The sequence below is a fragment of the Martes martes genome (genome assembly GCF_963455335.1).
Source record: "Martes martes genome assembly, chromosome: 10".
In the NCBI taxonomy this organism is placed as follows: Eukaryota; Metazoa; Chordata; class Mammalia; order Carnivora; family Mustelidae; genus Martes; species Martes martes.
In genome coordinates this window covers 50,863,382-50,888,138 of record NC_137898.1, presented here as the reverse complement: position 1 = coordinate 50,888,138, position 24,757 = coordinate 50,863,382, and the positions used below count along the sequence as shown (strand labels likewise).

General features: G+C 37.5%; 1 protein-coding gene across 2 annotated transcripts in view; it reads right to left on the bottom strand.

Annotated features, from left to right (window-relative positions):
* Positions 1–24,757, bottom strand: part of SBF2 (SET binding factor 2) — a 463,869-nt gene that overhangs the window by 28,041 nt on the left and 411,071 nt on the right. Inside the window, exons 25-31 of one of the 2 annotated variants that reach the window (XM_080816668.1) lie at positions 22,770–22,915; positions 20,134–20,332; positions 16,229–16,425; positions 14,073–14,213; positions 13,097–13,192; positions 4,092–4,276; positions 625–801 (exon numbers count right to left, since the gene is read on the bottom strand). In XM_080816668.1, the coding sequence (XP_080672794.1) occupies positions 625–801; positions 4,092–4,276; positions 13,097–13,192; positions 14,073–14,213; positions 16,229–16,425; positions 20,134–20,332; positions 22,770–22,915 (1,141 nt within the window). The remainder of the gene's footprint in view (positions 1–624; positions 802–4,091; positions 4,277–13,096; positions 13,193–14,072; positions 14,214–16,228; positions 16,426–20,133; positions 20,333–22,769; positions 22,916–24,757) is intronic. The other variant, XM_080816669.1, reaches the window with a different exon arrangement.

The following is a 24,757-nucleotide window of genomic DNA, read 5'->3' as shown; positions in this document are numbered from 1 at the left end:
GGAAGAAAGGAGGGTTATGTTGCTGGCATACCTATTTCTCCTTAATTTCTCAGTAAGAGTTTAATTAAAAACATCCCAAGCTTGACTGAGCTGAAGAAAGGATACGCAGTTTTTCCTAAACCCTAGGGAGGCTTTAGGGCTTCCAATATGACCTTGGTGGCTGCTCTGAGGGAGAATCTAAAATCTAGACACATGGAAAAGGCAGACACACATGGGACGTGAGAAAGTAAGAGGGAAAGGTTCTTGGAGTCATCTAGAAATCACATTCTGTCCTGGATCCTTACTCTGCTGACAACAGAAAAGGATTCCTATAAATATTTGTTGATTAAATTTATTACATACAAAAAATTTCCATCTAACAATAAAGACTTCCTCTTTAGCATCCTATGAAGACCAAGTTTTCAATGATAGAGAGAAGAAAGCCCTGGGGATGAAGAATTCTAGACCCGTCTTCTAGATCACATGGTTTCCCGGAACTGAAAAGCCTTTATGGAGGGCATACAGTAAGGGGAGAGTGTCAGGTAGTAGGGGAATACAATATCTTTTCCCCTCAAATTTCAATTCTGTATATACAACTGGACTTCTCTTTCCTTGAGTTATAAGATAAGCTGTTCCAGACATTACCTGTGGGAACCAGTCAGAGTCTCCCAGGGCTTTCAGGAAGGTCACTTCTGAGTCGGTAGGGATGGTGCTTGGGACACAAGCCCTCATCAATTTTTTAAAACTGGCTTTAACTTGTCGGATGTCATGAAATTCAACAGGAACAAACTCACAATTTAAAGCAAATTCTAACTTGAAGTTCTGTGGGTGAAGATGCAGAGAATTAGGCAGATGAAGTGCTATACATAAAAGAGCAGTTTTTAACAGGGCAATACTTAATGATGTACAGTCAGTTGAGGCCAAGTAGCTACAGAGGTTGCAGAGGTGAAGAAAGTCAATCTTGTGTGGCTAATGTGTCAGTATTACTGGAAAGAGCCATTTGGTAAGGTCTCGTGGTTTGACTTGGCTTGCTGTCATTCTGAGAATTTGGAGAGACTACTGGTAGGCTGGAACCTGATGGAATTTATAACACCATATATAAGCCAATTGTAAGGCCATGAACCTGGAAGTCTAAAAAGGAACCAATGACATGTGGACAGCATGATTAATGCAAAACTGTAAACTAAATCTCCCCAAGATATATACTGTAATAAAAAGGTAATATGCTTTTGAGTTCCAGAACTCTACAAATTAAAGTTTGTAGACATACAAATATTTGTTTCTTATTATGCAAGTAAAACAAAGTCATTGTAAAATGAAAAAGAAAGTAGAGATAAACATTGAGAAGGAAATAAAAACCACTACCTCACTGCCCTAAGACTACTGACATTGTAGTTACTCTTTTAAAGTTAATAACACAAAATTTTACATAGAGTAAAATCTTAAAGATTTTGTAATTTCTAGCTTGGGACAATATTTTTTCTACTCAATATGACATATATATCAATCTATTTATTTGAATATTTTTATTACTTACAACTTTAATCCATATGAAATTTATTCCACATGAGGTTGTATCTACTATTTAAAAATGCTAAACTGATGGCACTTTGATCTACTTTGTTTTGATAATCTAGTTCTGCTTCTGAAGATTTAAAAGTTCTCAACCTTTTCATGCCTAAGAATGAATTAGTTTTCTCACATTCTCTGTGCTTTCTTCACATTCTGCCAAAATTACTCTATTGGATTATTTGCTTTTCTGAGTAAAACTGCTTTCTGGAGATTGGGTGTATAACAGTGTGAATGTACATAACACTACTGAACTGTGCACATTAATATGGTAAATTTATGTTATTTGTATTTTATCACATTAAAAAAACTGTTGCCAAGGACTTATGCATAGGGTCTGTTTAATGTTTCATACTGGTTATTTTAGAGTATTTTTAAAAAGGTATATTAAAATTTTAAACTAAAAAGCAAAAACTCCTAATTCTTTTTTTAAAAATAGCATTTCTAATATGTGTTAAGGAAAAGAAGTTTCAAGAAAAACAGTTCCTTTGTCTTAATAATTCCTCTTTTAAAAAGGAAGCTACCCTAAAGAAATAATCTAAAGCGTAGAAATAAAACCCCACTGAATTGTATCTAAATAAAAAAATAAAAAACTATATGCTTATAAATGTGATTGCAATTTCACATATAGAAGATAAATGTAAAAATCCAACAATATGGGGCGCCATGTAGTGATTAAACTAATTATGAAGACTATTATACAACATGGAAACATGTTCTTGAGATAAGAACTTAGAAGTATACATGAATTCTTATCTGTTAGTCTTTTTAAAAACTTGTAATAGATAAAAGATAGTTTACTTTCCAGGAAAACCAGGTTCCTTTCTATTTCTCAACTGTACATGAGCTAGGTATGCTTATCTTATGGACCAGGAATTATCAACCACAGTGTTGACATAACTACGTTATGAGGAATTTGATTCTAAGTATAAGGTATTAGAGTATGTAAACTGAAAAAGGTAAATAAGGGCAATTCAGGATTAATTAGAAAAGGTCTTTCTCTACTTGCTTTCGCATATGTCTCCTTTGTGGAGATAGGAAAGTGTTGGGCTGCAGCTAGACAGAATGTGGCACACATCATACAGACAAGGACCTACACTGTACAGATACAACTGAATAAATAAAAAAGGAAAGCTTCAATGGAATATATAGAAATCCTAATAATTACTGTGCCGAGATGGTAAAATTATGTTTTTAAAATATTAATACTTTATGGATAAAAGGAAGAAAAAGCAAGAAGGAATAAGAGAGATGGGGGAAAGGGAGGGAGGGAGGGAGGGAGAAAAAGGAGGAAGAGTCGCAAGGAGTCAGTCCTTCTTACTCATATATGCACGAGCACACAGCTCATCTGAGGACTGAGTGCAAAGGCAATGGCAGAGGAGAGAATTTAGGAGAGAAAGCTTGGAGAGTGATTTAGGTCATGAATAAGTGGTATGCTGAAGTGTGGAAAGTCTGTGCTCTGGGAAAGACACTGGTGCCAAAGAGGCTGGACAGGCAATCCTGGGTTACTGCTGAAAAGTGTTCCAACTATTTTCTGGTTATAAAGTTTCCTGCTGTATCAGAAAACACGTGTGCACACTTAAAAATTGAGCATTACCCAGCAGTTTCATGCCCTCTCCCCTAAAGGTTGTGACTAAGTGATTGCAGCAGGCCTGGCAGTGGGAGAAGAGTGAGCAAAGCCAGCTTGCCGGAGAAGAGATGACTCAGTCCCTGGCATCTTGAGAAGCAAGCGTGTGGGATCCTGCTCAGAGCCCGGGCTCCACAGTTCAACTGAAGGTCTGTCTAGATTGCCCAGTGCTGACTGGAGCACTGGGCTAAAAACCATGAGGGGATTTCTGAATTAACAAATACTCTTATTTCCCACAAACCTATCAGTGGTAGTGAAATTTATTTTGTAATGTAGGCATTGCTAAAACAAACCCGAGGAATAGCTGCTTTTGGAGGTAGAGACTCTTTACAATTGATAGGACCCGAGCATAGTCCTCAGCTCTTCAGCATAATCATTTAAAATTAAGAATAAAGTTGATTAGCATCTAATATTTTGCAATTTCTGACTTGCTTTAGGACATGTATCTCTGTATATATAGCCTTGCAGAGCTTTTAAAAAAAATTTTAGCTTACAAAACAGTCTTGGCCCTCCCTTGTCTCCATATGCGGTGCCATAGCCTTCTTTTCACTCTCCTACCTTCCTGTAGCCTTTTTTTTTTTTTTTTAATCAATAGGGATCTATTTTGCCTGGGGCACAGATTCCCATGGAAGCTGAACTAAGACAAAGGAAAAACACAACCTGAAAGAGCCTCATTTCTTTTTTGTACGTACACTTCCTAATATTCCTGATGTTTGATTTTTTTAAGCAATTATGAGTAAGTATATTTAGACATATATACATATATATGAGCTAAAATTTGTTTGAGTCTGATTATTAACTCCAGGTTAAGAATCTATGCTGTAAAACAAAATTTCTAGAAAAGCATGTTTGAGATAAGTTTTATAACTGCCTTCATCTACCTATAAAGCTTCCAAGTGAGAAAAAGAAATCTTACCCTTAGTTGCGACTTTTCACCAAATATATAAAGGGCTGCTTGGCGTTTTGAGAGCTGGTTTTGCAGGTAGGTGCTGTTACTAAAGGAGGCCGAGTGGTCCCTGCCTGCCAGCCGGGCACCAACATCAATGAAAGATGTTGGAGAGCTGATCAGGCGAGTGCTAGAGCGAAGACTTGCCCATACACCTTCACAAAAGCCAAAATAATTGAGTGAGATAATCTGATGTGGGAATGCCACTGAATAGGGAAAAAGATGCATGCTCTGTAGGTACAGTTTTAGAGGTAATAGCAAGTTAATTCATCTAAGTAATCATGGATCATATTGGTCATTTGTAGTTTATGTTTGCAACACATAAGCATTATTCAATACAGCATTTTCAAATCACACAATCTTAGGGTTGAAGGGACCTAAGAAATCACCAAGTCAATTCTATTTTTGCATTTTGATATAAAGTCAGTATTTATAAATGAATGCTGAGATCATTAATAGAAAGAATGCATGACACAGGGAAACAAAAAATGTGGGGAGAAGGCAACAATGAGATAACACAGAGTGACTCAGTTTCTCAGGGTTTCTTGAACTCCTCTGCTTTAGCCAATCAACACAACAAGAAATGTACATTAAGTAATAAATTAGAACTTTACTACACCTACTAAAATCTGAAGCTGGATTTAGAATTAATATTTGTGTGTCATGCCAAAATGACATAATTTTAAACCAGCAAATATTATATTATTATCTTTTTGTCCCAGTATCCATGAAAAATGGTAAGAAGTTATAAATTTAATAATTTGCATTTCACTGATACTTAGGAGGCTTTATTTAAAATTTCAGTCAAAAGCAGATGTCTTCTAAGGGAAAGGCCAAAGCTAAGTTGCTAGAAGAATCTCATATCATAATCTGACCTTACTTACATTAATTAGAAAAATCAAGAATTTCTACATGCAAGTGAATAGTAAATATTCCATATCCAAATGGATATGGCAAATAGTAAGCCTCAAAATTTGACTAACACTGTAGTACCTTCCAAACAACAGATCCTTAGAAATGTCCATATGGTATTCATGCTGGTGGTGGGGTCATTGGGGTACAGGACACTGCTACTGCTTCCCTGAAGTGAGATTTCTTCTCTAGATGTAGAAAGGCTCTTTGAGAGGCTTTAATATTTGTCAATTATTAAATTAATCCATGTTTCTAGGTGACTGGAAGTCACCATAATAATGTTTGTCTCATCTGCTTCTCTCTTTATAAACATTTATAGGGTTAGGAGACCTGTTCCCAAGAAAAGGTTTTGTAGGTGATTTCTGCTTAACACGGATGAATCTTTCTATGTAACCTATGAGTTCATCTTAGATATTATGGCAAGTGTTTATAAATGGAATCACAGAGCAAATTCAGAATGTGGATGAAAATAAAGGACAAAGTTTGACAAATGTGAAAAAATGACTTGTAACAAATATGCTTTCATACGAAGATGGTTAAAAAGAGTGACACATCAGGACAGATAATACAGTACCTTGATTATGGACTCTTCCCTTAGTTGAAGATTTGGGATTTGACTGAGTAAAACATTTATCTCTGTACCCATGCACTGGTAAGTGAGATTAAAGACAGAAGGAGGAATGAAATGTAGATAGCAGCAAACAGAGCAAATTGAGTAAGAGAAGAATTGGTTATTTAATTTTTGAAATTAAGTTAACATAGGGGGAAAATGTAAATATAATAAAAGTAGAAAATATGATTAACAAAAAGCTGCACAGTCACACAAAAAGGATGAACTGAGCGCCTGTTAAATGAAATGTCAGCACCTGATTATAAATATTATAAGCACAATGAAATGGACAGCACAGCAGAGTGCCACAAACAAATTATACCAAATGGAATAAGCTTTTGAAGATTGTCATTTGGTGAGAAACAAATTCATATAATAAAATTAAGGAATTGGGGGTGGGGCATAAACATTAGGAATGCATTGGCCCTAGTATTTAAGGAGGCTGATTGGCAAATGCTACGTGTTGTACAACACGTTCATTCTTCGAGCAAGGTCATCACATCAGGAATGAAGCTCTAGTCACCATTTGGAATAACTAAGGGCATATTTTTGCAGTAGAGCATCAAGCATTGCCACACTAGCTTCTTTTTATCCTTTCCTTTTGAAATTATGTTTATTTTTAATAGATGGTATGAGCAGCAAAAATTCACGATCCTGTGACAATCCCCAATGCCACTAAAAAATACAGCTTGGGATGACTGAAATAATGACTTCTCCTAAAATCCCTACTTGCACCAAAATGATAGGCAGTATTAGAGATAATACTTTTGTAATTTGAGTAATATTGTTTTTTCCCTGACAGAAAAAAAGTGCTCCGTGACTGTGGCAAAATTCAGCTGGTAGTAACAGTTCTGTTATTTCCTAAGCAAAGGAACTGCTCAAGTCAATTAAGGAAAATGATTCTGTATTTATTCAGGATTGAAAATGTTAACAGCAGTATTAAGCTATATGTTGCAAAACTGCACATGATGTAATTTGATAAAAGGAAAATCATTAGCAGTGATTTTTCATTTCTGCCTCACTCCTTTCGGAGCAGAAAATGAAGGGCATTAATGGCTTTAGTGGCCAAAGGAATTCAGAAAGCTAAGGGTTGTGGAGGCGCTGGCTGATTGCACACGAGGAATTCTATTGCAAGACAGAACAAAGACCATGGGACAACATGGTAAAGGCACAAGGCCTCCTGTGTGCTGGCCAGCTCCTGTCCTTTCTGCTAAGATTTGAGCTTTCCTAAAGGAATATGGGACCCTAAGTGTTAGGAGGAAGTTTGACTGGTTGGTTCCTGATTCTGAGATATTGTTTCCTAAATATCTACCACTTTTGTATGTTAGTCCCTTTGCCTGGAACTAATTCTCACACTTCTTCACCTGACAAACACCTTACCCCTCAAAATCCAGGAACAACGTGAACTCCTCTGAAAAGCATTCCTCACTGTCCCCAGGGTTGTAGAGAGCTCTATTTGAACTGTGATCACACTGCACTATGATTATTTTGCACACTATATGCTACTACATTTTGTGCTCCCAAGGGTAGGGACCTAATGTATTTATTCTTACATCCATGCTGAGAGCCTAACATATCGGCACTAAAAACAGTTGTTGATTATTTTCTTTTTGAAAATTGATACACTTGGAGTTGCTGTGGTCCTTCTACTGTACCTTCAACTCTGATTACTTGCCCCCAGAGAATGAAAAAAGGGGTACTAACTAATAAAAAAGATTAAGCACTTCCCCAAATAGAGGCTCATTAATGAAAAACTGCCAAGTGTTCATCACATAGCAGAAAATCAACAATGAGCAAATGGCCTGTACTGATATGGGGTCAGCAGAGGGCTTTGAGAACTATAATCCCATCTGGCAACCATGTTAACCAAAGGCATTACACCCCGCCTTAGTGGTTTTTGTAATCACTTTACTAGGTCAAGTCGGTATTTTTAAAGAAGTGAAATAGATTAGAATTTGAAAATACTATGTACACTGCATGTGGTACAAATAAATATTATTTTGTGAAACTTCTGTTTTAGTATATACACATTTTGTATTGTGCTTAGTGTTACCTGATACCTCCATATTGTAATATAATATTAAATATATTTTTAACTATGAATCACGATCAAAAAAGTTTGTAAGTTGTTGGTCTAGACCTAGAGCAGATGCCTTCTATCTTCTTGTGTGAGGCCCGTAAGGAGCAACCTGGTTTAAGGTAATTTAAATGCAAATGTAGACTTTCTTCCCATTTCAGTGGAGTATTAGGCAACTATGACTAATAAGCATCAACAATCATGGAACTAACATTGACTGAGTTCCTATTATGAACCAGTTACTAAGCTAATTGCTTTACATATATTATTTCATTTATTCCTCATAACTACTCTAAAGCTAGATACTATTTATTATCTGTGCTTTACAGCTGAGGACATTGAGCATTAAGAGGTTTCCTAGGGGCACCTGGGTGGCCCAGTGGGTTAAAGCCTCTGCCTTCGGCTCAGGTCATGATCCCAGGGTCCTGGGATCGAGCCCCGCATCAGGCTCTCTGCTCAGCAGGGAGCCTGCTTCCTCCTCTCTCTCTCTCTCTGCCTGCGTCTCTGCCTACTTGTGATCTTTGTCTGTCAAATAAATAAATAAAATCTTAAAAAAAAAAAGAGGTTTCCTAAATTGCTTAACGATCACACATTAAGTGGTAGCACTGTGGTCTGAATCAAACTCTCAGTATCTTGTCATGTAAGCAGCCATGTGGACCTGGAATTGTCCAGCAGGGTTTGGCTAAGCACACTGCTTCAGGGAAGAAGTGGTAGAGCCCCTCCCACCCATGGGAATGCACCCATGTTCAATATGAGTGTCTCCTAAGCACTAGTACCATTCCCTCCACTCTGTTCAGGCCAAAGAAGAGGAAAGAGATGCTTGGGTTGGGTGTGGGGATGGCTCTGAATTTATCAAGGTGGCCTTATGCCTAGCACAGTGCATGAGGTACACGTTGTATTTAGTGAATGCTGCACTGAAATGAACTGAACCATTGCCAGTACCAGCTATGCTATTTGCTAAGTGATCTTGGCCAAGTCACTTCATTTCTCAGAGCCTCTTAAAATATGTATCCTAGAGATTACTATAAGGATCAATTATCACATGTAGAGAAACTCAAAGGGCCATGGAATAATAAAGGATGAAAAATTAAAAGGCTGCCTCCAAGTGGCTACTTCTTAAATACACTGAACTGTTACATTTTTGTATTTAAGAGGCAGTAGCAATTTTCTTTTAAAAATTAATTAATCAATTTAAAATGCGCTCCACACTAGGCGGGGTTTGAACTGACGACCCTGAGATCGAGACCCAAGCTGAAATTAAGAGCTGGACACTTAACTGACTGAGCCACCCAGATGCCCCTTTCATGACATTTTTTTAGTCAACCAAATAATTGATCTAAGTTATATGTGCTTTCTCCACAGGGCTCACAAGTGATTTTAATTTTAAATGAAAAGCAATGTGCTTTATTCACATCTTCGTTGTTTCTTAACTGGTTCTTGCGTAAGAGAGGTTGCTTCCCTGCCTTAGGAACTCATCAACAGGCACACAGAATGCAAATTGCCCTGACTGAAAAAAGGGTGATGGAGAAGGTGGAGGTCAATCTAAACTCTCGTTCATCATGAGTGAGAAAGGCATACGGTGAAAATAACCTAAGAAAAAAACCAGGACCCAAGACCATGATAACGAAAGGAATGCAAAGACAGCAAAAATGCAGAGAAGAGGAAAAAAGGAGAAGTTCAGAAGGAAGATTTAGAGCTAGGAGGCTCTTCCCACACAGGATAGACGAGGAACTTCTGAAGAAGTGGTCCCTAGCTATCTGGAAAAATGAAGAGACGATCACTGAGCGTAGGTACAAGGAAATGAACTATTTACAGGTTGTGCAAATGTCTACACCTCATCCTGCCCTGGCCCATTTGAGTGTGTGTCTGTCTGTCATGGTCATGTTAACAGGGAATCTTCTAAGACTCCCAAACTTGCTTGCCCCAGGCCATTCCTGCTACTCTGTGTGAGGAGGAATGATACAGTTGGAAGAGACAAAGGAAGCAGCTCTAGGGATCAGAGAAGAAGTTGAAGGTGCCAGGAAACAGCACTATCTTATTTTCCAGTTAACCACTGTGACCCTGGAAGATTTGGCAGACTTTGGGAGCAAAGAACGAAGAGATGGAATAAAAATATAAGATTTGCGTTTCTCGATCTTAGTTTAAGATGCCAGAATGATGGGCAAAAAAACTGTCGTAAGGAAACACACTAAGTTCACAGTAATTTTCAGAAGAAAATAATTTTCAAATTATTACAAAAGAACCAGTTAAGGGTGTCAGAAATAATAATTATGGTCTCACTATGCATAGAATGGGTCAGAAACAAATTAAAGAGGAGATTTTGACCCTAAGAGGTAAAGATAGCCTTTTAGGTACCTTTGAGAATAGTGAAGAATGAACTCATGACTAGACTGCAACCGTAAATGGGGATCCCCTTGCATAAAAAAAGCTGAGTCTGAGGCCAACATTAAAAAAGAGAAGATAATGTAGGTGAAACTTGGTGAATATCCATGAGCCTTACGTACTAAGATAGAAGAGATAATTTTGTACCTGAAATTTATATTATAAGTCATCTGGCCAAATGGAGTAACAAATAATGTGTTCTTGATGAAGTTTACAAAGGCAAAACTCAAGAGCAGAGTGTGGAATAACTTGCTGACAATATAAACTTTCAGATGGTCAACAGAACAATAGGGGGAACTGAAACCTTGACCCAAATTCTGACAGGAGCTCTTGGCAACAGAAATAGCAGGCAGGAAACTTAGGAGACAGTCACTGTACTATTTTTTAGTTCAAATTCACCAAGAAATGGTAAGAGTGAAGTACGTATCTTAAACTTTAAAACAGTGGTATTTTAAAAATTCAGAAGAAAGCTTTTTATGACTGTTATGGGTTAAACTATATGCCTCTGCTCCAACTCCTATGTTGACGTCCTAAACCCCAGTACCTCAGAATGTTATCTTATTTAGAAATAGGGTTATTGGAGATATAATCAGTTAAGATGAGGTCATACTGGAGGGGGGTGGGCCCCTGATTTTATATGATTGGTGTCCTTATAAAAAGGGGAAATTTGGAGATAGACACCCAGGGAGAACATCATATAAAGATGAAGGCAAATATCTGGGTGACACTTCTATAAGCCAAGGAATGCCAAAGATGGCTAGCAAACCACCAGAAGCTAGGGGAGAGGCATGGAACAGATTCTGCCTCATGGCCCTCAGAAGGAACCAATCCTGAAAACAGCTTGATTTTGAGCTTCTAGCCTCCAGAAAACTGTCAGGCAATCATTGTTTAAGACAATCAGTTTGTGGCACTTTGTTACAGTAGCCCTAGCGAACTAATACAGTGACCTTCAGGCCTGAAACACTAATTCAGAAAATGACTGAAGAAGGTTGAAAGCTATTAGGAAATCCTACATTTGCATGATGTTCTGATGAGGTAGAAAAAAAAAAGTATATGACTGCCAGGAGATGTGCATAGTAATCTTGGTCCTCATAAGGGGAAAAAGTGATTTTTGTGAAATAGAACCTTCCTTTATGTTGATTCTGAACCAAATTATAGAATGGATTGCTAATGGATAATTTATGATTACTTAGGAAAAAGCACTAATCCCTATAATGAGTCATGGTAAACTAACCATATAATCTTTTGTGATATATTAACAGTTGGGAAGAGTGGAAAATATCGAATTAAAAAGACTGACAGAGATTTAGAAATATGGGTTAGGAGGGTTTAAGTAGGAATTTTAACTAGTATATATTAAAGACAATCTCTTTCTTCAGGGAGGCTTCTAAATTATTTTGATGAAGACTTCTGCCCTTAGGTCTGGGTTGTTCAACATTTTTTAAACAACAAATTACACCACAACAGAGATCAAACTGATGCATGATAAGAGGCTAATATACAGGTAGACAAAATCAGGATCCAAAGTCTAAAATAATAGCCCATATAAAAAAAGATGGAATTTTGTAGGTACAGTCCATAGTATATTTAGGTTCAAAAATCAACCCTTAAGGCTAGTACTATATACTGTTAAGAACAACAGCACAGGCTAGGGAAGGGACTCACTTCTCTAATCATGTACCAGAAGTGGGCCCCTGTGGACTGCAAAAGAGGGCTGATCTTACTATACCTCCATCCCGGTCTACATGTAGAGCCCTAGTTTAATGGAGGGAGAGCTGGGTGCCAAGACTGTTTCTTTGTTTGATATACTAAAAATTGCTACATAAGAATGGTGGTACTTACGTTGAGGTGGAAAAATTTCTCAAACGAGAGTGAAGGCAGTGCATATCGTTACGTACTAGATACTCAGTGAATATGATGGGGCCATCCTCATACCTAACATAATCTGAGGCTGCAGGAGTTCCAATCAATGGAGCTCACTGGGTGACAAAGATGGTGAAAAGAAGGCAAACATTCGAACTGGGGGTATTTGGAGTTAAAATTCTCAGAGCGAAAAGATGATATCAGCTTTTAAATCCAAAGGGCTGTGGTATGGAGATTAAGATTTAGAATTTTCTAACTTTAGAGGGCACAGAGCTAGGGCCAGGCCAATATGTAAAAGTTACATAGTGGCAGATTTTTAGATCAATATGAGAAAGAACTTTCTAACAATATATAGAGTTGCTTACAAATGCAAGGGACTACTTTTAGGAAGAAATGAGTTTCCCATTACTGATGATGTTCAAGTAACTTGGGTCATTCACTTGGTACGTTTTCAAGGGGATTCAGCATTGCATGGGAGTGAGAAGAAAAGCCCAAGATTCTGTGAATCCAGTGGGAAGTAGATTTTTACAATCAAGATACTTGCTTTGGAATTTCCTCTGAAAAGTAAAAGAATCTCACATAATCTCCAGAGACCAAAGTGGACCACCTCTGGAGCTAAAAGAGCAAATACAGGCCCTTTCTCTACTTCCTTATGACAGCAGTGAAAGCCCGGAGGAAAAAAAGAGTAACCTGAATATCATTCTCTCTTGTTCCCTAACCTAGTATTTCAGAGAACAGGAATAAAAATTACAGGCACAGGGGAGGCACAACTCTCTGGGTCTCGTATTACTTCTCTCTAGCTGCTTCTGCTCCGTGATCAACTTTTCTACCCTGCAAACCTGAAGCATTGTAGGTATTTGCAGGGCTGACCATTTAGACACATTCCCCTTACCTCCCGCGATTTCCAAACTCATCAATACCTAAGATTTCAGCAATTATTATGCCTCTTGTTCCAGGAGGCTAAACTCATCTGTCAGTGACACCAGTAACAAATTCGCTAATTTATTTAGAAAAGGGTAATTAAGAACAATCAGAACCATAATTAGTTGATTTCAAATATGACTATCTAGAGTAAATTTTTTTAATTTTAAGGTCGTATCAGTGCTCAGTTATAAAATCAATCTTACTAACCTCCTCGAGCAAAGCTATTGGATGGGTTTACATCCAAATGTCCTGGCACTACCTGCTTAAGCACAGTGGACATTCTTGAAGTCCTCCTTTCAGTCCCTGAAAGTCAGCCAAAAAGAAGAACAAAGACCATGTCGTTCAGGTTAACATTACTCAAATGACAAAAAGTTATCTTCATGTGTAGCATGTCTAATTGCTGCCAAACACTGTACTTTTTAAGTACCCACTGCTTTAATAGAGATAACAAGGCACTGTTACTATTTCCTCAGAGATACACACATTTGCAAGATTATAGAGAGTTAGGTTTGGCAAGTGCAATCAGAGAATTTAATGATAAATGAAGCAAGGCATGCATGGTGTTACTTTACAAGAAAAGCCACTTTCTGCTTATGTTGAGCTAATTCAAATAGCTGATTAAGCCAAGGAGACCAACTTTTCAAGTCACATGCTCCTGTGTCTAACACATTAGGGTTACCTCTACATGAACCCTTTGGGGTTCCATCACATGATAACTGAAACAGAATATTAGTACAAGTCTTAATGGTTTCATCCAAATCTAGTGAAAACAAACTGTACTACAAATCATAAAAGGCTGCAGAAATTTCAGGAATTTCAAACTTACACATGGTGATTTACTACATACACATTTCACAATCAGGTGTTCAACTTAAACATTCAACTTTGTAATAATATGTTAAAGTCTTTGTAAAACAGATTCTAGGAAAAAAGATGACTTTGTTTATGTTCCCCACTCCTATTATTCTTTTAAAAAGGAAAAAACTGAACCCCCACATTTGGTTACTAGACATTAACAGTGGCATGCTGATTTTTAAGTAAAAGGAGCTAAAGTTATAGCCCCACAGGGCAAAGCTTTAAGGGGTCATACAGAAGGAACAGTATAAATAACTAAAGAGACTAACCCTGAGAATGAATCTGACTTCTCGTGGTTGTCAAGAAGAAAAATATTATCAGATCTTACCTGGAGACAGAGCAAGTGCTGGCCTGACAGTAAGGGTGTTATTGCCACTGAGTTTCTGATGGACAGAAACTGCATTCAGTAAGGCTTGCAGGTATTTTTCTTGTTCTATGCTACTGGAAGATTCTAAGGAGGAGGTAGGAGCTGTAAAAGAGTAAGTGAATAGAACAAACTGTCTCTAAGTTAATAAAAGAGATATTTACCGATGTACCTTATTCTTTCTGTATATAATCTTCAAGTTACCACACCCAAATACTGAAACCAGACCCACTTTAAGCTGTAAACTATTAGATGGCTCCTTTAATATTGGTTTCACCACACCTACTTCTTGGTTGCCTCATCATCCTCCCAGAAAGAGCCCAGGTCTGGAAAACCAGCACAGGGCTGTCCTTCCAAGCATAGGTGTAGCTTCTCATTATACAAGCAACTTAGAAAGAAGAGTCACAAAAGGCAACATCTGCTTGATGATGTCCCCTAAATTGTGCTGTCCATGCTACTGTCTGGGAGCAGAGGATGGAGTGGGTTCCTTTGGCAACCCGGAATGGGCAGAGGTGAGAATCCCCACACTGGTAGCTTTCTTCTAGTTCTGCCACACAGGTCTAACATGGCACACAAACTTGTAGGGGTTTGTTGCAGGAAGAGTAGAGGAAGATGGGGAAAAGGCAGCAACAGCTACTGCCAGATTCCCTGGTCCTTCTAAGAGAGGGGCAGAGGATATGCACAGAGGGAAACAAATGTGAGAGCAATTCTGAGCAATTCTCAGTCTCAGTAGTCTGAGTCTGGTTTGTGTGGAGCAAAGAATCATTGAAATTGGCCTGGGCACTTTAAAGAGGCAGCATTCTGGACTCATTAGAAGGACAAGAGATATTAACAAATTTTTTACATCTTGAATTTAAAAAATTAGCAAAATTATATTTTATGAACTTTTAAGATACCATTATTGTATTTTATAAACTCTAAGATGTCATCAGTTATAAGGTCTAATTATTTTATGTACTAAGAATTAAAAACTCTTCCATTTAAACTATGACAATTCTTTCTGATCACATAAACTTTAACATGCATCCCAATTTCAAAGATATTAAAATGCAGGCATATGTGTGACCTCAAAAATATGAAATGTTTTTATTTGTTTATTTTTTAAAATTATTTTTATTAATATATAATGTATTATTTGCCCCAGGGATACAGATCTGTGTGAAATGTTTTTATATTATATTAAAAAAAAATCAGAAACCAGTGGAATAAAATAATTTCAATTTTTTCCAATGAAAAGCTCAGTGATATATTTATCAGGGCTCCTGAAAAGACTCCCTCACTTTACGTAACTTCCATATGCCATGTTCTATTATATCTACTTCGTGGCTTGGGAGGATTCCCCAGTGTCAAAATAGTTCAAAGCCAATTGCCTTTAATTATACCAATGCTGAGACTCTAAGACAGGTTGGATAATAATGACAATGCTGCTGCTGCTGCTGCTGCTGCTGCTGCTGCTGCTGATGTATTGTGTGTGTGGTACCCTTAGTCAAGTGAATAGTCAAGGACACACTGGTCAACTTTTAGGAGAAAAGGAGGAAAATGGATGAGAATAAAAAGGAGATATCAAAAGCACATAGCTTTATCCTCAGAAAAAAGGACAGCAGCACTGCCTGCTTTCTTAAGCTGGTGTCCCTCTAGCTTCCAAAAATATCCTTTGCTTGAGAGCTTCTTTAAAGGCAGCATTTTGGTCAGTAGTTTGCTAACTTGTTTGTGTGTGTGCATGTGATTTATAGGAATGAGATAAAATATCTCACATTATGTGGGACAGAGGATCCCTACTTGCTTCGAAAGCTGTTAAGTATTCTTGGATGCTTCCCAGAAGGAAAGAGAAAGATCAGCATAATCTAGTTTTCATCTGTGGATACTTTGGTTTGCTGGAATGAAAACAGCCTAGAACCACAGACTTTATTATGATACAGACAGACATATTAAGCAAAATGTCAAATTCAAGGTGTAACCCCACATTGTCAAGTAGTACATGTTTTATATTGCATTGCAGAAAGCCTGTGAGAGAAGGCTCAATATAAGGGCACGGCTGGCATTCCAAGATATTACCTCCTTTACTTTTAGGAATTCTCTGAAGTGAAATGATCATAACTGTGCTATGGAGAGATGCTTACCTGCCTGAGGGGAGTTCTGAGATTTGAAAAGACCAACTACTCCCTTCCCATGGAATCCTCCAGATCGGAGAAGCAGGGTACTACTTCTTGAGTTCTTCCAACATACAACAGGCAGGCGATTGTGTCGATAGCAGCGGGCGACTCTTGGTAAACTACTGTCTTGTACAGCTTGAGGTACAACTAAAAGGCCAGGATAGCTTCAGGGACATGGAAAGGAGAAAGCGAATGATTTGGGTTGCAGGAGGGCGGAGGGGAGGAAGAATGGGAAAGAAATGGGGAGAGAGAGAGAGAGAATATGAGAACATGAATATCATCATATCCTGTAATTTTCTAATACACTGGTTGAGGGGTAAGATATTTTTTATTTTTTAATTTAATTTATTTAATTTATTTTAATTAATTTATTCTTTGGGGGTAAGTTTTTTTTTTTTTTTGGGTAAGATATTTTTTAAACATGGAACTTAGTTTCAGCTCAGTTCTTTAGTTGAGAAGAAACAGCCGAGATGGTGAAAACAATTAAATAAATCCATTAATCTGTAGTCTTTTTTGAAACAAGCCCCCTTTAGTAATACTGCAGACTCATGTATAATAACCTAAACTTAGAAAATAAAAATGCTATGTAGCATTACTAAAAAGGCCTCTGTTAAACTGATGATTCCCTTTGCCTTATACACTACTTTCTGTCAACTTGAAATAAAGATTGTAAGATTACTGGATTAATACCAACTTTATGAGGATGACAAGTCAAACTGTCAACTCATTAGTCTGCTGAAATGACAACTGAGCATAGAGTACACTAATATTAGCCTGCCTGACATGTTGAAAGAACTAAAAATCAAAACCAAATGATTTCTGGTATGAGAACAGTATGTTCAAATGTCAAAATAAGTTTAAATATTAACACTACATGTTGATAATTTTTTTTTAAAAGATTAGCTCATAAAGTTATAGGATATGACGCTGGGGAAATACAAAACAGACAGGAGTACTTTGTTTTTATAGACTAGGAAACACAAGAAGATAGGCAGGTTTCAGAGTCACTTCCTTTAGTTTATTTAGAAATATTACACTAAAGAGATTTCACATTAGTAACCTCCCAACCTCTAACCCCATATATTTACATGTGAGTACATTTGCTGTTCTTCCTCTTTTTTTTTTTTTTTTTAAATGTAGGCTCCATGCCCAGTGTGGAGACCAATGTGGAGTTTGAACTCATGAACCTGAGATCAAGACTTGAGCTGAGATCAAAAGGTGGATGCTCAAACCATTGAGCCATCCAGGCGCTCCAAGATAACTTACTCTTAATCCCTATCACCTATTTCATCCATCTCTCCATCTACCTTCCTCTGGTAACAATCTGCCCATTCTTTATAGTTAAGAGTCTGGTTTTCTGGTTTGTTTCTCTCCTTTTTTTTTCCTTTGTTCATTTGTTTTGTTTCTTAAATTCCACATATGAGTGAAATCATATGGTATTTGTCTTTCTCTGACTGACTTATTTTGCTTCGCATTACACTCTCTAGCTTCATCCACCTTACACTCTAGATCCATCTATGTTGTTGCAACTGGCAAGATTTCATTCCTTTTTATGGCTGCATAACATTCCATTATATATACATATATATATATTTAAACACACGCACACCACATCTTCTTTATCCATTCATCAATTAGGTTGTTTTCATACTTTTGTTAATGTAAATAATGCTGCTATAAACACAGGGATGCATATATTGTTTTGAATTAGTATTTTCCTATTCTTTGGGTATATATCCAATAGTGTGATTATTGGATCACAGAGTATTTTTAACTTTTTGAGGAGTCTCCATACTGTTTTCCAGAGTGGCTGCATCAGTTTGCATTCCCACCAACAGTGACCGAGGGTTCCTTTTTCTCCACATTCTCACCAATATTTTTTCTTGTGTTTTTGACTTCAGTCATTCCGACAGGTACGAGGTGATATATCATTGTGTTTTTCTTTTTAATTTTTATTTATTTTTTAAGTTAACATTTTTTTTTAAAGATTTTATTTATTTATTTGACAGACAAAGATCACAAGTAGGCAGAGAGGCAGGTAGAGAGAGGAGGAAGCAGGCTCCCTGCGGAGCAGAGAGCCCGATGCGGGGCTCGATCCCAGGACGCTGGGATCATGACCTGAGCCGAAAGCAGAGGCTTTAACCCACTGAGCCACCCAGGCGCCCCTTAAGTTAACATTTCTAAAAAAAAAAATCGTATTTGTTTATTTGACAGAGAGCACAAACAAGGGGAGCAGGAAAGGGATAAGCAAGCATCCTGCCAATCAGGGAGACAGAGGAAGGGCTCACTATCAAGACTCTGGGATCTTGACTTTAGCCTAAGGCAGAAGTTTAACTGACTTACCCACACAGGTGCCCTAAAGACATTTTTTAAAAAATGCCATAATTAAACACAGAAAGCAGTACAATTGGGCAAAATTTGTGTTAAAAAAAATAATCCCATCCCTTTGGACCAACCCAACTCTTCATATATAGGCATGTACATAGACTGACAAAGAAAGTTTACATTTTTGAATGAAGAAGCAAAGTATGCAAAAAACATTAATACCGATGCAAAAAAATAAAAAGAAAAGAGAACTAAGGCAGAGGAAGGTGTTTAAGCTCTCCTGGACCCGCCGAGGTCTGGACCAGGAGGATCCCAGGGCCGCCAGGAGCGGGGCGGTGTCCCCCCGCGACCCAGAAAGAGCACCGCTGCCGCCGCCCCGAAGCCTGGCCAGCCCCACGGAGAAGAAGGTCCCTGTGGGGGGCGAGGCTGCCGAGTCAGGCTGGGCTGTGGCTGCTAACAGGGAGGCTGCCGAGTCAGGCTGGGCTGTGGCTGCTAACAGGGAGGCTGCCTCGGATGCCTTCTGAACGTATCACTGTGGTTTTGATTTACATTTCCCTAATGAAGACTGATGTTGAGCATCTTTTCATGTGTCTGGTGGGCAGGTATTTGTAAATTTAAACTGTCATTTAAAATAAGAGATCTACAGCTTCTAAAGAGAGAGAGAGAGAGAGAGAGAGAGAGAGAGAGAGATCTACCGCTCTCCAGGATCAGAGGAGTTGAAACAAATAGTAACATTAAACCAACTTTCTAAAATATGTACAAGGCTTGCAATACACAAAGTACTCTCATAGCATTATTCTATTCAATCGAACTGGGAATTTATGAATGCAAAGGAAACAACTTACCCGGAGATGAAAATGATTAAACTTGTGGATGGTGGAAATGTAGTTTCAATAAATATAAATGTAAAGCATGGAACAGAACTTAACTGATACAGGAAACAGTGAGAGATGGCAAAAACAGAAGAAAACATGTTCATTTACATTCTCTAATATCTGTTGAAAATATTCTAATTAGACAGCATAAGAACACCCTGCCTATACTTGGGTCAACAAATACAGTGTGTGCCAAAACAGGCCCCACCCATTCATTTATTTCCCATCTATGGCTGCTTTTGTGGCAGAGTAGGGGCAATGAGACCATATGGTCTACAAAACTGAAAATGTGTACTATCTGGCCCTTTAAAGAGAGGGAAAGTCCTATTTTTATTTCAAGTTCATTTATCTTCAGGCATGGTAGAAAAGATGCAAATGCGAGGAGAAAGACAAACAAAATCATAAAGGGGACAGAAACTTTTACCTTTCACCTTTCGCTCTAATCTAGGCACTAGTCATCGATGTGACTGTACTTCTGAAAATGCCAAGGAGAATGAGAATGAGAATGCTCATGCTGTTGAAAAGTGTCCCTTAAACCACACATAACCCTGGAGATCTTTCTCCTGATTTTCTGGTATTTTTCTCTCTCTGGGTTATGGTGACAAATAGCCCATTCAAGACAAAACGGAAGAAAGAAAAAGGTGTCTTTTTGGAGCCCACTAACAGACTTACCTCCGGCAGAGTGAATACATCCTATTGGAGGCAGTGATTCGAAAATACTCTGGTTTTGAGCGAGAAGAGCTGCCACTTATGGTTCCCAGACCTAAACGCTGATAGTCTCTGAAACATGCTTTTTCCACTAACTGTTCCATTGTAGACTTCTCTGACGCCTTCAGAGTGGTACTTGTGGGGAGTTCACTATCATCTGAAACTGTGAAGGCAGAAACAGATTTTGAAAAAATGATATGGCTCAAAGTAGAGGATTAGAAGCTTCCTTTTGAAGAGGATTCTTAAACCAAGAGAGGTTTGTATTAGGGCTACAGGCACTATGTATATCATAAATTAAATCCAGTTAATTCTTTGAAGAATCATTATGTTCAAACATAAATTAAAACAGTAATGGACAGTCAGGAAATACAATATCAGGAGCTCAAAATGTCAGGGAAAATTAACTCAAAATGCCAGGGGCATGCCTGGCTGGTTCAGCTGGAAGATGAAGCGACTCTTGATCTTGGGATTGTGGTTTTGAGCCCCACACTGGGTGCAGAGATTACTTAAATAAATAAATAAATAAATAAATAAACTTATAAAAATGTTAGGGCAATTAACTCAAAATTTCTAAAAATAATACAATTTTGAATTCATTAGCCATAATTTTCTGTTTCAATCAGGCTTGCTTATTAATGCCAATGTATAGTGATTTCTTTTCTTTTTTTTTTTTTTTAGAGAGAGAAATCACAAGTAGGCAGAGAGTCAGGCAGAGACAGAGAGGGGGAACCAGGCTCCCCACTGAGCAGAGAGCCCGATGTGGGGCTCGATCCCAGGACCCTGAGACCATGACCTGAGCTGAAGGTAGAGGCTTTAACCCACTGAGCCACCCAGGTGCCCCCAAAGTATAGTGATTTCTATTTAGGACTCTATAAAATAAACATTCAAATTTTGTTAGAGGTCAACGCATAGTAAAATTTATCCTTAATATGATCACTATAAAACTTTATCATCCAGGTTTCAGTTAACTTTTCAGAACATAAACTTTTACTAGAAATTTCTAGATTAGGCAGAAGGTCACTCATGGGAAAAGAGATGTCTTAGAGAGATATCAAGAGGTTATACTTTTTTTGTGGAAAATATTTTTGTCAGAGGATGTGGTATACATGGGAAACTCCCTCATAATTTTGCAATCACAGGTTACAGAATCCCTTAAGATTTTAGATGTGGAAGGATTTACCCAATAATCAAGCATTTTAGGGAGGATTTAAGAAAAAAAACCCCAACATTCCTAATTGGTACTGAATGTTCTAACTTAAAAAAAAAAAATCCATGTTAAAAACTGTCCTAATTTACTTTCTTATTTATTTCTACAGTGAGAGGAGTCTAATTAAGGTTTCAGAATTTTTGGATATGTACTCAAAGCTCTAATGTCAAAGGGAATTATATGGCTCTCTTCCATTTAAAGAAGAAAATAAATCATTTAACAGTTTATCCCTACAAATATAAAAGACTTTGTGTTTTAGTTTGTGAACTTCACAATACAAATACACCATCAACTATCAGTTTTGTGTTGGCTTTTCATTTTCAGAGGAGCAAAGAGCATTACATAATTTGGTCTTTTGGTGGAATAAATGTCAAATAATAGTTTTTCTTCCATGTAATCATAAAAAATTTAAATTAGAGGAGTCAAATACCCATGGGTAATGTTTTTATGGCTTTCTATGTGACTGTAAGGAGGCCAGGGTTCCAAAAAATGGTCATTCCAGTAATGCAATGGTGGATCTTTTCATTGCTCTCAGAGTACGTAGGTACACATATTGAAAAGGAGACCTTTAGCCAGTGATCTTTCTAAATATGAGGTTTCTTTCTTCAAAATGTCTTTATTATTATTAGAAGTAGTAGTATTATAGTTACTGGTGATTGACTCTAAGATTCCGAAAAGAAAAAAGGTACAAAGGCATCCTGCCTCCTATTAGATCAGATTTTTCCCTAGTGTTAATTCCATAAACATACTCCATAGTGGTTTAAGGAACAGAAAACAGTCAATAAGAAATTTTGTGACTGGTTTCCTGCCTCTATTTTCCCAACCAAGAGGTATCTCAGCTTCTCAGATTCTGCCCTTTTTTTTTTTCTTACCATCTAAGAATCTCCTCATCTTTGGACCCTCACTTTGATTCAGAGTACCCACAATGTTCTTACCCCAAACCCAAATCTTTAATTTTGAATATCCAATGTCCTTGTTTCCTTATTCTTACTGTGTAACAATAAGTTACAGGGGATTACTTTCTGCCTAAATTTCCCATGCACTGGGTTTCTTTCTTTCTCCCTTTGATGAGGCCCATGTAACAATGGCCAACCAGCTCTGTGGATTTAGTAAGAGAGAAGTATAATTTAGCAAAATCTTTTTCGAACAATGGAATATTGGGAAAATAATTTTTCTCCCCCTATTTTGAGAAGCTGGTAAGTGCCCTACACTCTTCTTTTTTTTTTTTTTTAGTATATGTGCTGCCGAAGAGAGCACTCCCTACACTCTTCTTATGAGATCTAGGTTCTTGTGAGTCAAAGTTTAAGGACAACTACATCTGAGATTCTTATTCTTACTCATAAGAAGAAAGAATAAAACCAATTCATGAAGGAAAAAAGGAGTTCTCACATACCTGATATATCATCTTCTTCATTCCATCCAGGACGATTCACTCTCTCTTCCACAATTGTCCCTGTCCTCCTCTTCAATAAATACTGCCGCCCAATTGTCATTTTCCCTGCCCTTTTGGCACCTTTCACAATTGTTTTTGAGAAGGTGCTGTAAGTCATAAAACCAAAGAGACCTTCAATTTAATATGAGGACACCATTTACATTTTTTGACACATACACAGCTCAACTTATTTCTTTTCTACACCCATAGCTACTAGGATTATCGAGCCCTTCAGTAAGTCTCTCCTTCTTTAGATCATTTTGTATATGGCAGAGACTAATTTCCTATAAAACACTGTTATCATCAGGACAGCTGAAGGCAAAAAGTGCAAGAACCCAGAGTGGCACATAAGCTACTTATTCCAAATCTAAACTCAGATGGACTTTTTGGTCAAACATGCCCCTTAATGCACTCTGGTTACCCATGCCACTGCCTCCACCAGTTCCCACAAACTATGCTGGTAGAAGTCCTCCTTCATGGAAGCCTGTCTGCTCCACTCTCTACTAATTCAAACTCTTTCTACTAACTCATAGGCTTTTCTTTGAGATCATGTTAAGAATTTTATTTAGCACATGTTTAAGTGTGTATGTGTGGTGTCCTGCCTTCTGACACTGTAAACCTTTACATACTCAAGACAATTCTGAGTTGTTTTAAATCTTAAAATTGCTATATCTATCTTGTAGCTGGATAGATTAAGCTCGATACAGAAAACGTTGATTTTGTGTGTGTGTGTGTGTGTGTTTTCTCCCACAGTCCATAGATTCTAAACATAAAATGCCATACAAAGCTTCATATCTTCCATAGAGGGTTGGAATAAGAAATGTCACAGGCTCCTCTGGGACTCCATACTGCAAAGACAAGATGTCTGGCTCACTGCTGTAAATGCCTAGGAAGCTGCTCATGTTTCAGTGTATCATTTCTGGATCTCCATGGGCCCCTTCACTTACCAGGGAACTGTGGTACAGGTGGTCAGCTATGCAATTTAGTAATGACACACTGTCTGGAACTCAACTCTTCTATAACCTCCAGCCTACCCCACTTCTAGGCAAAGAAAAGGGCTCTTCTTCAAAGTCTGCAGAGTACTCCCTAATACATAATTTGTACTGGCAGATGCCCAAATTCTAAGTGATTAATAATGAATGAATTGAGTTTTGGCCCCTATATTTTATTACTAATTGAAGATAAATTTTAAGCAATTGTTATTTTGTAATAACTGAAATGTAAAAGTTTCAACATAAATTACTAAAAATTTTCAGAAGACAAGGGGTCCCACAAAGAAATATGACAACTAAATGCAATGTCTGATCCTGGAATGGATCCTGTACTAGGCAGAAAAAAAAAAGTAGCTATAAAGGATTATCAGCAATTTGAACAAGGATGCTGGATTAGATAAAAGTTATATACCAATTCAATTTCCTAGTTATATACCATGGTTTGTTCTTAGAAAATATGTATCAATATATTTAAGGATAAAGGGGTATTATGTATATAACTCAAATGGTTTAGGAAAAATACATATGTGAGAGAAAATGATAAAAGAAATGGAGCAAAACATAAACAATTGTTGTATCTGGGTAAATGGTATATAGGAATTCTTTGTGTTATGTTGCAACTTTTCTGTAAATTTGAAACTAAACCAAAACAAAAAGTTACAGAAAAAGAAAAAATAAAGGCTACCATCTCTAGATCAAAGCAAAACTGTCTACTAGGTCTGGATATCAAAGAAAACTGAAGGGCCTGCTCAAAGCCAGTTAGAAAGGAATCAATATGGGAAAAAGGGGGAATAGAGTTTCACATTCAAAAAATATATCATGAGCAATGGACATATTGGTCAAAACCTCTTATAGCATTTAGTTTTTGAAACTTGCTCCATACATAAGTGCTACTGCTACATAACTTCCCAAGCTAGGTCCAATGGGCTTCACAGGATGGCAAACAAAAACAGCAGT